General features: G+C 46.4%; 1 protein-coding gene across 1 annotated transcript in view; it reads right to left on the reverse strand.

Moving 5' to 3' along the window:
- Positions 1-14836, reverse strand: part of UBE2O (ubiquitin conjugating enzyme E2 O) — a 66672-nt gene extending 51836 nt beyond the window's left edge. Inside the window, exon 1 of the mRNA XM_077163920.1 lies at positions 14414-14836. Within this exon, the coding sequence (XP_077020035.1) occupies positions 14414-14836 (423 nt within the window). The remainder of the gene's footprint in view (positions 1-14413) is intronic.
- Positions 14837-15130: the final 294 nt, after the last annotated feature.

Genomic DNA, 15130 nt, shown 5'->3' on the forward strand with positions numbered 1-15130 from the left:
ATTCCAAACAGAATAGATCCAAATAGACCTTCCCCAAGGCACATGCTAATCAGTCTGTCAAATGTTGAAGAGAAGCAGAAAATCCTGAAAGCGGCACGAGAAAACCAATCTACTACATACAAGGGAAACCAATTAAAACTGAGTTCAAACTACTCAACTAGCACCCTGGAGGCAAGAAGGCAGTGATATGATATATTCAAGATCCTGAAAGAGAAAGACTTTCAGCCAAAAATTTTGTACCCAGCCAAACTGTCCTTTAAAATTGAGGGAGAGATTAAAGCTTTCACAGACAAAGACGTCTGAAAGAATTTGTCAACAAGAGACTGGCCCTACAAGAAATTCAAAAAGGAGTTCTGCCAGCTGAAAAAAAGACGGGAGAGGGAGGTCTGGAGGAGGGCACAGAATTAAAGAGTACCACTAAGGGTAATTTAAAGAATACAAAGAGAAAGAGGGAAAAGAATATACAGATTTGACAAATAAAAAAGATAAGATGGTAGAATCAAGAAACGCCTTTTCAGTAATAACTCTGAATGTTAACAGACTAAACTTACCAATTAAAAGATACGGATTGGCAGACTGCACCTCAAAAGACTTTGTCAAAAAGGTGAAGAGGCAGCCAACTCAATGGGAGAAAATATTTGGAAATTACATATCAGACAAAGGTTTGATCTCCTGTATATACAAAGAAATCATAAAACTCAACAACAAAAGAACAAACAATCCAATCATAAAATGGGCTAAATAAACAGGCATCTTTCTGAAGAGCAAATACAAATGGCTCAAAAGCACATGAAGAGATGCTCATTTTCACTGGTTATAAGGGAAATGCAGATCAAGACTACAATGAGATACCACCTCACACCTATAAGAATGGCTGCTATCAAACAATCAAGTAACTATAAATGTTGGAGAGGATGTGAAGAAACCGGGACACTTATGCATTGTTAATGGGACTGCACAATGGTACAGCTAGTATGGAAAACTGTTTGTCAGTTCCTTAGGAAACTAAATATCAAGCTGCCCTATGACCCAGCAATAGCACTACTTGGTATATACCCAGAACAGCTGAAAGCAACAACACAAACAGACATCTGCACACCGATGTTCACAGCAGCATTATTCACAATCGCCGAAAGATGGAAACAAACCAAATGCCCATCAACAGACAAGTGGATCAACAAAATGTGATATATACATACGATGGAATATTATGCAGCAGTAAGACAAAGTGACGTCCTGAAGCATGTGACAAGATGGATGAGCCTTGAGGACATAATGCTCAGCAAAATTAGCCAGAGACAAAAAGATGCATACTGTATGGTTCCACTTTCATGACCAGCATAAAGGTAGAATCAGAGACTTATAGTATAGAATATAGGGGACTTAGAGATACACAGACACTAGAGATGGGTGAACTGATAGCTAATGAGGCTGAACTCCAATGTAAGGGAACAGATAAGAGTGAAGGTGATTCTCTAGTGGTTCTAGAAGTAATATCACCATATTTAAGATGAACAAGATTGAAAGGGGTTGTGCAGACAGACCTAAGTGTCCCACTGACTCACATTAGAAATATGAATGAGTTCTTACAAGAATTACTTCAAAGATATGATTCTTGTATAAACAGTGTTTAAGTACAGGGTACGGGGGGAAAATTGCTATTGCATGCTACGAGCTATGTTCAAAAGGAAACCATCAGCACTACCACAGCAACAGCAGAGGTAAATAATGGGGTGAGGGACAAGAATTAAGAGGAGGTTTAGATCTCATATTTGGTGAGAATGTGTTATTGGTTTTCTGTCTCTTGGGAACAACGAAATTATCTAAAATTGAGAATACTGATGGACTGTGGACTTTGGGCCCTCTAATGATACCGAATGAATGCAGGTGACTGAAGAATGCACTAACCGAGAAGTAGAATGGCAAACGGTGTATACTTACGTACGAAGGAACAACGTAGTGAGGCACGCAAAGATGTGAATGAACATGTGGGACATTTGGTGAAACAAAATAAGCTAGAAACAAAAAAACAACAATGGTATGGTCACCTTTAGAAAATGATTATAAGAAAACAGGGGCCTAGACTGTAAGCTTTTAGAGCAGACATATTTTAAATCTGGAGTGGTGATTATTATTTCTGGATTTTGAGAGGCTGTTTTATATATATAACCTGATATTTAGAGTTAAGAACAAAGCCGAACAGGTTGGGGTTAAAGCAATTCAGAACACAGGAGTAAAGAAGACAGTGTCTATATTTTAGAACTACACATACTCTTTGAGACCAAAGGAAGAAAGGTTTATTTGGTCTGGAACTGAAATTTTCTGTAGTGCATAATCTAATTTAACCTATCTATACAGCTCATTTGAACAACTGAAACACAGAGCACAAAATGAGAAAGAAGTCCTTTAATCCTGTATAGATTATTGTAATGCCTGGAAAATATCCTAGAGTATATTAATCAGATAACCAAAAAGCAAAGTCCTTTTTGGCAAAGTCCTCTGAGGAGGGGAGAAAGACTATGGAACTATTAAGCCTCACCATCAGGGAATCCTCTAATACCGTGTCAAACTTAAGGGACACCCAAATCAATAGGCCATGCCCTCGATCATGAGGCTTACTCTTGTGAAGCTTATGTAGGTAGCATAAAAGCCTAGCCTACCTACAGGCATGCCTAAGAGTTACTTCTGGAGGACCTCTGTTGTTGCTCAGATGTGGCCTCAGTCTCTCTAACCCCAACTCTGCAAGTGAAATCATTGCCCTCCCCACTACATGGGACATGACATCCAGGGGTGAAAGTCTTCTTGGCAATGTGGCAGATGACTCCCAGGGATGAATCCAGACCTGGCACCATGGGATCAACAATTCCATCCTGACCAAAAAGGGGAAAAGAAGTGTAATTAATACAGTATCAGTGGCAGAGAGAGTTCAAATAGAGTCAAGAGACTACTCTGGAGGTTGCTCTTACACAAGCTTCAGGTAGACCGTGCTACCTATCATAACCCGCCAACCCCCAACCATGACCATTTCAACTGATCCTAAAGAACACTGAGGGCAATTTATAAGATTCCGGAAAGGTTCTAGGCACTAGAATAACTTGTAGAAACCTACAATCTCCAGATGGGTCCCTGGTCCAGATAAGTTCTGAAACCTAGCCCAGCCTCTCCAGAACATCACATAGTTCCATCTCCCTACCCCGTATTAGTGACAGACACTTCCAAAATATAAAAAATTTAGAATTGCCATAGCCCAAACAATCCCAATGAGAGGTACGGAAAGATCAAAGGTGATAGTAGAATTTTACATAGAAGATAGGACTTAACAAATGAATACGAATATTGAATCATTAAACTGATATCTCTTTTAGACTCCAGTATTTTAGAGCAGCTAGAAGTAAAAACCTAAAACTGTGAAACTGTAACCCATGCCAAAATCTTAAATATGCTCTACAACTAATTGTGGTGTTGCACTTGGAAATCTATAGTTTTTTGTATATATATTATTGTTCACAAAAAAAAGAAGGAAAAGAAAAGTCGATTGTGATGATAAAAAAGTAAAAAAAAAAAAAAAGTAAGTCTTTGATAGAGTATAACAGAGAAGACAGGGTTTACAAATGGGTAGACTGCTGAATCATTATATTGCTATTTCTGGTGTTCTCCGGTATCTTGGTGCAGCCAGAAGAAAAAAACGAAAACTCGTGGAACAAACTTTAAAATCTGTTCTATAACTGCTTATTAAAATGTATTTCGGAATTTACTGGTTTTTTTGTATATTTGTTATATTTTACAATTAAAAAATGATAAAAACAAACAAGCAAACAAACTGAACCTACTGACATCAATGGGGTTTTTGAAGGACTTCTGTATCAGCGCGACTCAAAGGGTAGTCAAGGACCCTGGCAGCACTCGGGAGAATATTAGAAATGCAGACTCCTGGCCCACCCCAGGCCTACTGAATCAGACTACCTTGCATTTAGCAAGAATCCCAGTGAGCCCATGGCTGGTCTGGATTTCATTTAGCCATGCTTTCCTTCCTGCCTCCACCACTGCTAAACAGGGCAGGTTATAGCCTTTTTACACAGATGGTGCCTGATTCCTTCAAAGTAATAGGCCAGCCATAAGAACAGAAGGGCAGGGCTCCCTAGGACTTCCCGGGGGGTCTGGCTGTGCCGGTGGTTTGGCCTGTTACTGCAGAATGCAACCATGCCCCAAAGGTGAGGGGTGAGTGCTGCTCATCACTCACTGGACTTTCCTCTGGGTGGGGTTCCTTGCTGTTAGGTATACCCCCCCCCACAGCCCTGTGACACAGTTAGGGTCCAGGTGTGATAAACTAAGAAGGAGGAGTCTAGAGAGGGTAGGTGGTTCCACCAAGGTCTTGGCATTACTACGGCACTAGAACGCAGGGGGCTTCTGAAAATTAAACTGATGCTTTTTCCAAACCATTCAGGGTTGCAGTGTGAGTCCGGGAAACTGATGGTAACCCAGAGTAGCAGCAACCAGGGAGATCTCATTGGCTTCAGAAGACCTGGCCTCCCAGTTCTCACTCCTGCCCGAGCTCCTGGGGAAATCTGTGGCCAGGAGAGTGTCTCAGTTACTGCTGGGACTTAACCTTAGATTCAGCTGTATGTCAACGACACGTACATGACCAGCTCTGTTCTAACCCACTGTGCATGCACATTGCCTGGGGGAGCTTCATGTTGGAAACTGCTAAAATAGTAGCTACAATAGGGTGTATTCTCATTAATCTGCTCTACGTAATACTAGGAGACCCATCTGTCCTAAGCTTGGAGCAATTATTCATAGTGTTCTCAGAAGGGTTCCAGTTTGGGCAATAAATTATGTAGTCAGTCTACCTAGTACTCTGAGAGCAGAGGTGTAGGGGTGGGGGTGCCAGCTTCTTTGGTAGGTAAGTGGGATAAGTGGGAAGGAGCACACTAGCCACTCAGATGCTTCCCAAGATTCTACCTGCGTACTGCTCCAAACACAAGCTTTAGATTAGAAGTCTCTGTCTTTTTAGTTTCTCAAGGGGCATCCAATCCAGACAGAAGCCCACATGTGTCTTGTCAGTGCCGTGAGACTTCAAAGGCAGGAAAGAGCATGAAAGACTTGGGGAAAGCAGTCCAGGTGGGCTGGTGTCCACTGAGAAAGCAGGAGACAAAGCTTGAAACACAGGCAAGAGGGTCTTGAGACAGACTGAGGCATGACAAGAGGCTGGGTCCTGAATGCTCTGAGTAGTGACTTAGGGGGTCAGCCTGCCGTGGTGTATGCTGGGCGAAGGGAGATCTAGAAGCAGGGAGACCTGGAAGAAGACCAAACCAGCCCAGGAAGGAGGCCATGGGAGGACAAACCAGTGTTGTAGAAAGGAAACACAAGCACAGTATGCAAGAGGCATTTCAAACAAAGAACTGATGACAAATCAGAATGGGGGCCCAAAGAAGGTAAAAGAAAACTGATCCCAAATGTTCTTATTTTTAGGAGATGGAAGCTTACATATCTAGGGTTGGAGTGCCACAATGTCTGCTACTAACTTACAAATGGCTCAGGAAAAGACAACGTTTACCCCTCAGAGACATACACACATAACACACAGAGCCAACACGGTGGAATGTTAACAGTTGCTGACTCATAGTGGTTGGGAGGCAGCAATCACTGTTCTAGTCCTCCAACTTTTAAACATTTTTCTAAGAAGTAGAAAAACTAACCAGGGGAGCCCTTTAAAAGAAAAGGTAGAGACTCTCTCCCACCAGCCTTGAAGAAGCAAGATGGCATGAGTTTCCCAGCTGTGAGGGCTTTAATTCTGTCCACCTTCCCCCCGAGCTGGAGAGAGCAGGCGCACCTCAGAGGTGCCTCTAGCCCCAGCCCACCCTGATGTCAGCCGGGAGCCCCTGAGTGGAAGACCCAGCCAGGTCAAGGCTGGACCCCGTGGAAACTGTCAGATAATAAATCAGAGTTGTTTTGAGCCACAAAAAGAAAAAGAAAAAAAACAAAAGATCACCAAAATTGGGGGGAAGGGGCGGTGGCCACAATCCTAAGACTTCATATCTGCAAAGTCTGAGGTTCTAGATGACAGACTGGAGCTATCAGGCAAGCAGGTGAGACTGAGAGGTGCTGCCGAAGTCATCTCAACATGGGCACCAGCTACAGCATGGACAAGGTCGCTAAAGAGAAGACAAGGAGTTGAGAGGTGAGGAGAAGAGATGGGGGGAGGGAAGGCATGGACAGGTCTTTGGAAAGTCTCACATTTAGGGGCAAGAAGATGGCAAATGGCGAGAGAGGGAAAAACATTCAGTACAGTCTGGGGTAATGGAAGCAAAGAGAAGTTTCCACCAACAGGGCATGATCAACCTTGTTAAATAAGGGTGAAGGGTCAAAAGGAGGACCAGGACTGAGAAAACAGTCACCAAGAATTCACTGGTCATTTGTGACCTTCAGGAGAGCTGTTCACAGCTAGGTGTGTGAGAAGGCCGAGGGAGAAAGGCTCAGGGGCGAGCAGATAATGAGGAAATGGAGACAGTAGTCCATTTCCACCAGCGGGGCAGAGGTTCCCAAAGCATGCAGGAGGTAGGGAAAAAGGCTCTTTCTTCCTCGGCTTAAAGATGATGTCATCAACCTTCAGGGCTCTCAAAATCCCCTAAGTGATTAAACAGTCAGAGCAGACAAATACGTGATGCTTTCTGCACTGCATATGTCAAGTCTTGATACTTTCAGAAGCCACACAGAGTCACAGAGTTGTGTGTCTGAAACTTCTCATCTACACTTAAGGGGGCCCGTCGCCCTCCCCACAGCAGCATCTCCCTCAAAAAGAATCAAAATTAAAACCAAGGGGAAGAACATCATCAGAGTTGCTGAATGTGAAAGACCAGCTTTCACTTGCAGGATGCAAATGAAAGATCTTTAAGGGTGACTGCAGGAAGTCTCTCCTCAGTGCTAGCTGAGAGCTGTCACTGAACTGTTAGGGAGGACTGACAGCTCTTTTTTTTTTTTTTTTTTAAGTATGACTAAGTATCTTAATTTTTAATTTTGAAATGTCATACTTAGAATCTTTATGAGACAGAGCTATGCTAACAATTTAAAAAGTAACCGGGTAAGTGCCATACTCCTTTGACTTAGCAGCCTTCAATTAAATCCTGGGGTCTCTCAAAATATTCAAACAAATAACTAATCAGATTTAACCCAAAAAGGACAATCATTTCAGTATTTATTGCCGAAGTGAATACTTTTGAATGTTATATTGTTTGCTTGCAAAATTTAAACTATAAATTTAAATTACAATTTAAAATATACATATATAAATGATTTGCATTTTGCATTCCAGCTTCAGCGGAAAACAGTACACCTGTGTCTCGCTGGGGTCCTGGGTGAATTGGATGAAACTGAGCAAAGGATCCACTCAATACAGTCATGAGTCGAAGGACATTAAATCCTCAACCACAGAGTGTAGCTAAAGAGCAAAACAAGAGCAAATAACCTTGCAGTAGATAAATTGAGGGGGTTATCCAATAACATGATTGAATTTTATTCTGAACTATAAAAATTCCAGTAAGCAATTTGCTTTTCCCTGTCTAGCCACACATATGGCAGGTGGTCCCTGAGAGAGCCCTGGGAGGCTGGCTGCAATGTTAGAAACAGAAGCAATCCTGAATTTGCATTCCCGCTCACTAAAAGCTGCAAATAAGGATGCGACAGCAGTTCTTGTTAAAAACACCAAAATCCTACGAACCTTGTAAACTGGTACTTTATAAAGGTGCCTGATTGTCACTTTTCCCCTTTCAATTAGCCGTTTAAATTACAGCCCCTGCCCCCACCTATCCAGAAGCAGGCTAAGAACTGGGAAGGGGGCAGGAGCCCAGGTCATGTCCTCCCAGGTCAAAACTGCAGGATGGCTCTTTCAGAGAACCCACGTGTTACAGAACCCGCCCTGCCTGGCACTGATCCCATGCCCAGCACTGCTGGGATGGCAATTCACATGGCACTCTGGAGCACCAGCTCAACCTTTTTAAAGTACCAGCCCTACAGGTTCCAATGAATTCCATGAGGCCTATGGGAAAACAAGTAGAAAGGAGAGGAAAGTTCCTCTGGCTAGAGCAGGAAGAGGAAAAGAGAAAAGCACGGGTAGCAGTGAAGTGGGATGGGGAGGTAACAGAGGGGCCGTGAATGTCCTAAACAAAAACACCTAGAGAGCAACAGTTGGACACGGGAAAGTGGCCCAAGCAAAACTGAAGGGCGAGAGATGGCAGTGTCAGTGAGGGTGAGGCAAAGGGTGCTTGCTGTGAGCAGGCGCGGCAAAGGGGGTGGGCACCTCCGACAGGGGGAGGGGAGCATAAGGCCCAAGGAGGGAAATCATGAACTGGGTACCCCTGTCAAGGAAATCTTAACTCTCAAAATCTTAACAAGAAAAACTAATCAACTTCCAGAAGCAGAAAAGAATCTATTTCAACAAATATTGGCCTTACTGTTGTTATCAGTGGACTAACAGCAAGCAGCGTGTTTCGGTGTGTCTTCAGTGTGACACAGGCTCGGGCAGCTGCCAGCTAACCAAGGGCAGTGATCCCAGTTTTGACAGCACATGTATCTCCCAGAGGTTTTGTAAGCTGACTTTTGAGGACACACGATTTGAACTGTGAGACCTGTCCTGTGGGCTAGTCGGTCCTGTACCGTTTTCTTGGCTGTACCTGTGAATGTTAGCTTAGCGGCAAGCTATGTCCCAGTCATACCAGAGAAAGGAAACATCTTAACTGACTGAATGAGGATTTCTGGGCCTGTCTTTAGATGTTGTTTCCCAGCTTGCTCCAGACTGCGTTTTCAAGTGTTTGCAGTTCACCTTGGATCTAGACAGGGTAACTACTGCAGTTACCTGGACCTGGCCTAGAAGTTCACTGATCTTAAGCAAAGATGAACACAAGAATAAAATGGTGCAAATAAACAAACAAATGAAAAACAAGAAAACTTAAGGGAAAGGGAACTGGCAAGAAGGAAGACTGGAGCCTCTCTCTGAGGGACCTTCCAGAACCTGGTTCCTGACTCAGCATTCCCAGCAGCAGGATGACAACAGCAGCTAGGGAGGGAGCCAGGAGGTCTCCGGAGGCAGCAGGTCAGGCCTGATTTTCTCACGTGGCCTATTCTAAGAGGGATGGGTCTCTGCACATTCATTTTGCTCTGGGAGGTGGAGGTGGGAGAAAAACCCAGTGTTGACATGAATCAGACTACATCGACGGCTTTCATTCAATATCTAGGGCACTCAAAATTTCTCTGGAAATACAAAGCGTTTTTTGAATGAAAAATGGGGAACAGCAGGACACAGCCAATGTGGTACTTCGTCCATACCAACCCCTATCCATGCTCGTCCTCCCTCCTGTCCACTGGTACAACTTCCGACCAGCGCACAACCTGCTCCTTTCACTCTCCTCACCTGTGGCTGCTCCTGCTCCATTAAGACTTACAACTGTTTAAAGACTGAATAATTAGTGTCAACCCAGGGTTTGTGACCATGTCTAAGCAGGGCACGCTGGCACAGTAATGACCTGTGAATCCTCTACTTAAACATTCTCAGGGGAGAACAAACAATATACCCACTTCACTTGTATGCAGGTTCCTCCCTTTATCATGAGTGTGACACTGCACAAGTTACTTAACCTGTCTGTTCCTCAGTTTTCCCCTCTGAAGCAGGATACAAGAGCACCTAACTCACAGGGTTGCAGAGAATAGCACACACTAAAGGAGTGAGTATTCATACCCAGAGCTTGGAGTGCCCAGCATAGAGTAAACACAGTCACACTTGTTCTCATTCCCATCTGAACATAAAAAAGCAGCAGTCTACCATCCTTGTAATTCATAATCTCATTATCTGTCTTTTGGGAATTTCAAAAGATGTCTTCTCGATTCTGGAAAACAGACAGACATGCATACATACACTCATACATATATATTCATTCTTCCCCCACCCCTTTGGCAGGTGTTACTTTAAATGTGCATTACTGAACTTATAAAGTACAGAGGAGTGAAATTCATGAATACTTTTAATAGGCCTAATAAAGAAGAAACCTATTAAAAAAAAATCTGTAATCCACCTGGTCACAAGGAACAACATAGCCAGATGGGAATTTCTATACCACTGAAACAAACACTTCTGTTGCACATTTTGCTTTCGAAGGTACCACTTTGGTGTAAGAACACCATGTGACACCGGAAGTGATTTCCTGAAGGGATGGACAGGGCTGGCACTGTCTATCCTACAACACAATACATCTGCTGATAACCAAGCAGTAACAGCAGGCACAACTCTCTGGGTTATTTCAACAGCACAGGCGCATTCAGGAGCTAGAAAGACTTCCATATTTCATTGCGGAGAGAGAAAATGAGGCAGTGACTTGGCCAAGGTCATTCACAGTAGGTGATAGCCAAAAGGGGTATCAAGAGTTCTGACTTTCAATCAGACACATTACACAAACACCCGCCCCTCAACAGACAGCTGGCTTTGATCAAAGTGCCCTTGAGTCAGGCGGTCACCAGCCAGCGACACCATCAACTGACCGAGGTCCAGGAGTTAGAAGGGGAACAACCAAGGGACAAAGAATAAAATCACAGAACAGCTGTTTGAGTTGAAAAAAGCTCTGATACTATCTGGATAAAATGCAATTAGATGCACTGAGTCCTACATCTTGGTTAACCTTACATAACTTCTTCCTATTACATCACTAACAACAATTGCATTTAATGGGCCCGGCACTGAGACCAGTGAGGCGAAATTCACGTGTCTAATGCTCCACCTAAAGAGCTTCCCCATGGAGATGCTGGCCTGAGTGGGAGCCAAAAATAAACCAAAAAGCCATCCCTGAAGGACCTGTCATCAGGGGTGCTTTACACACACACACAGCCTCACACCCTCACAGAGCAGGGAGATCACAGACAGCTTTAATTTAGTGTCATTAAGTCTCAAACCAGGAGAGACCCTGAAGGCTGTGGCAACTTAAAGTAAAAGACAATGCAAAAATGATGGGAAAGCAAAAGAAAGGTAAAGCAGAAACAGGAAGCCTTCAAAAGAAAAGACAAACCTGAACTGTGGAAGTGGTCCAGGCCCACTCTATTCTTTATAGAGGGACATTCTGTTCAGTCGTGACAGGCAGGGACCAAAGAACCAAAGAACCACCATGCCTCACCAGGACTCAAGAATATTTCAGGGATGACCAGCATTTGGCTTTATCCCCAAATCTTACTCAACAAATGAGCAGTGACAGGAAGGGGTGAGCCTCCACAGAGGAGCTCAGAGGTGAGATGGGAAGTTTCAAGTGGATACAGGGGTCAGAAGACTGAGAAAAGGAAGAGCCATATAAAGGACACTGGCCACCTAATTCTTTTAAGTCCTAGAGGAGCTCAACTCTGGAAGCCCCAGGATTTGGGCCATAATTTCTGCAGTTTCAAGGAAGAATGTATTATATTTCTGTGGAAAATTTTCATGGAGGTGGCAGGGATAGGGTAGGACTTGCTGCCCAGCCCCTTCATCTCCTTGTGAAATTGTTCATTAAAAACTTAAAAGAATTAAGAAACCAGGGCGGGCCGCGGTGGCTCAGCGGGCAAAGTGCTTGCCTGCCATGCCGGAGGACCTCGGTTCGATTCCCGGCCCCAGCCCATGTAAAAAACAAACAAACAAACAAAATACAATAAAACAAGAAAATGTTTAAAGATGTTTCCCTTTCTTCCTTCCTTCCATCCTTCCTTCCTTCTCTCTGTCTTTCCTTCCCTTCCTCCCTCTCTCTTAAAAAAAAAAAAAAAAAAAAAAAAGAATTAAGAAACCAATATTAAATCTTTACTCACTGCCCTCCAAATTAACATGAAACTACAAAAATAACCATAACCTACTAAATATTTCACATTAAATGGGCATGATTAAAAAAGAATTCCAATAGGTGGTGGCTTTAAAAAAATAAGTTTCCCAGGACTGTCACTACATTACTATCAATAACTGGGTTCTGCAATCTCACAGCCAGCTAAGCGACAGAGAGATCAGTCTTGGTCAAAGGGGCTCTCTTTTACCATGTACCCTGTCACCTCCAGGGAATTTACAAGGAGTGGGAGGTGAGAAGGAAAACCTCCCTAGGCTACTGTGCTGCAAAATCCCAGGACCCACCCTGCTACCTTAGTCAGAGGCCAGAAGCAAAGCAGGAAAAATGTTCAGCTGACCTGGGTCATCTGTCATGATGGCTGGGAGCCACTCATCAGGTATAAACATCTGGGAGAATAAAAGTCCTCATCCCCTTCCCCAAATAAACCTACCCACAGGTCCTAAAAGAACTGGGTTCTACCACCCATAAATGGGCACTGCAGGCCGGCCCTTTCTTGGAATTCCTATGAGCCCTGGCTTTTGCTAAGCACAGAAGCACAGACACTACAACAGCCAAGGAACATCACCGCCCAAGTCACAGGATGCATCTCATCAAGCTCAAAGTCAAAAGGGGGTAGCTTCAAATACGTCCAAGTCATTTTCTACTTAGCTCCAAAACAAGTATTTTAAGTCAAACGCTGTATTACACATGGTGGAGAAGGCAGGCAGAACACAGCCGTAAACAAAGTTAACCACCAAAGTCAAGATGGGCAGGAAAGACAACTGATAAACGCAGCAGCTTCCAGCACCGAGCTGGGGTGGCCTCAGTCAGAGTCCCAGAGCCGGAGGCCACCACATACAGAAAGCAAGACTCAAAGTGAGCTGCATTCCAAAAGTCAAAACCCCCTACAGAAGATGGTTGGAGGAAACATTTTTCTTTAAATCCACAGAAAGATACCAGCAATCGTGTGCTAGTAAGACAATACACAGCGTGTGAAGCAACGATCCCTTCCTCCTGACATAGCAATGCTGGTGGTAGTTTTAAATCAGCATTCTATGGAAAAAAATATTATTTTTCAAATATTTTTGTAATTGCGCTTATAATTTCCTTTCTGCACCTGAGAAGCTATGGCCTGATTTACATTTTTCAGAGAGGATACGGGGGTCATGGGTGTGGATTTGTGTCTGGAGATGCATGTGCATTAGAGAGAAAAAGACCCTGCTGGTATCAGCATTCACTTCTGCCACCGGGAAATGGATCACAGGCTCTTCCCCAGAGCGGGGCCTTTCTCCCTACCAGGAGTCTTCGTCACAGACCCCCTTTGTAGTGTGGCATGATGCCCAGTTCCTCCGTCTCCTTTGTCTCCCAGTGTGTGAGAAACCCAGACTAACTTCTAAAGTGCTGTGCCCTGAAATCAGACCTCTCAGTATCCTTGGCAGCCATGGTCCAGGCCTGATTCCTGCTTAGAAATGTCTTCCTGAAAGGGAAGGGAAGGGAAGGAGGCGAGGAAGAAGAGGCATGAGATAGAGGGGGGTGTGTGTGTGTATGTCTGTGAATCACTGATAGGAATTCGCTCTCTGAAAAACAAGACATGAAAAGCCACCAAATCAACCTTGGCTCAAGGTTTCAGGTTTATGACGATAAACCTTTCGCTGTGTAAAACTGCTATATGCACCACCCTCACCCCAATAACATATGGGGATCTGATGTTTGCCTAACAGCCCTACACAAGAAAAATCCTCCAGGTTTCCCAATTGGTGGCTCTCTATAGTATTTTTCTCAAGAAGTCCAAATGTACTCAGGAGTCATCAATCCTGTGGAAGCTGTCACATTCTCCCCCAGTCTATTAATGTCGAGGTGCTGAATGTTAATGATTTTACTCCCAAAGTTCCCCGCAGCAATTAGATAAGGCAGTAAGGTCAACCATAAACAGCTCTGAATTTCTTCACCAGAACGAATCCGTGAATTCTGTAACCTAGTGAACTTCTCCGGTTTTTCCATCGGCCGTGATTTCCCCCTCGATCTCTGCTCTGGAACGCCCACAAGCCCTCCCCGCACCGACACCGCACGGCCTTCCTTTTGGATGCACAATGCGGTAGGTAGCTCCTTGGGGGTCAACAAAACGCCGCACTGGTGTAATGCCGAACGCGTCCCAGGGCCTGAGGCGCTCCCCGCGCCGCAGCCCGTCCTCGTCTCCGCTTCTGCCGCCGCCAAGACAGCACGGCACGGTATGAATGTCCCCTTCCAGCCGGGAAGCCCAGGGCCCGTCCCCGGCCAGCAGTGCACAGCTGGCGCGTGCTCCCGGGGCTGGTGCAATGACTTTGCACGGGCCCACTGCACCGGAGCGTACCCTTCGCTGAGGTTCGTCCTGCCCCCGCGGCCCACTGCAGCTGCACCATTCCGGGCGGCGCCTGGCACACCTACCCTGCCACGGCCTGGGGTTCAGGCAGCGGACTCCCCGCTTCCCGCGACCTCCAGCCAGGGGGCCCCCCGCTCCCAGCCGCCCGAGGCGACCCTCGCGCCCTTCGTGCTGCCTTCCCGCACCCCACCGCGGCGGCCACGCCTCGCTCTCCCCGCCGGTCGCCCCCAGCCCGCACCTTGGTCTCCTTCACATGCTGCTTGACGCCCTCCGGGTACCACTGGACGCGCACGTAGCCGCGGCGCAGCGGGCTGGCCCGGCCCTCCTCGTGGCCCGGGCCGCCGGCCTCGGAACACCCCGAGCTCCCGCGGCCCTCCTCCTCGCCCTCCGAGTCCGAGTCCTCGCCGTGGATGAGGCGCACCAGCCCGAAGTGCACCGATCCGCGGTAACGGCCCGACACCAGGTCGTGAGAGAACAGCAGGCGCTGCGAGCCGGCTTCGGGGCCGGAGTCCGAGGACCGCCCGGAGGCCGAATCCGGGGCGGGAGCCGGGGCTGGGGCGGGGACCGCGTCCGGGGCCGGGGCCGGAGCCGCGTCCGAGGCCGGAGCCGGGACTTGGGCGGCAGCTGGAGCTGCGGGCGCGGGGGCTGCGGGATCCGCCATAACTGCTCTGCGCGAGTCTCGGGCGGCGGCGGCAGCGGCGGCGGCGGCGGCGGCGGCGGCGGCAAACGAGGCATAGGGGGCGGGGTCAGTGGCGCCGGGGCGGGGCCACAGCGCGCTGACGTGGCCCTACGTGCCGCCGTCGTCAGGGAACCGAGATGCGGTTGCTAGGAGCGACCGCCTTGTCGCTAGGGGACGCTGGAGATGCTGCGGGGAGCCCGGGGCAGGGGGGGCGGGGCGGAGAAGCAGAGGAGGAAGGACGAAATCCACGAGGGAGGGGCGGGGCCGGAGGGGGAA

Source organism: Tamandua tetradactyla, chromosome 6 (assembly GCF_023851605.1).
Source record: "Tamandua tetradactyla isolate mTamTet1 chromosome 6, mTamTet1.pri, whole genome shotgun sequence".
NCBI lineage: Eukaryota > Metazoa > Chordata > Mammalia > Pilosa > Myrmecophagidae > Tamandua > Tamandua tetradactyla.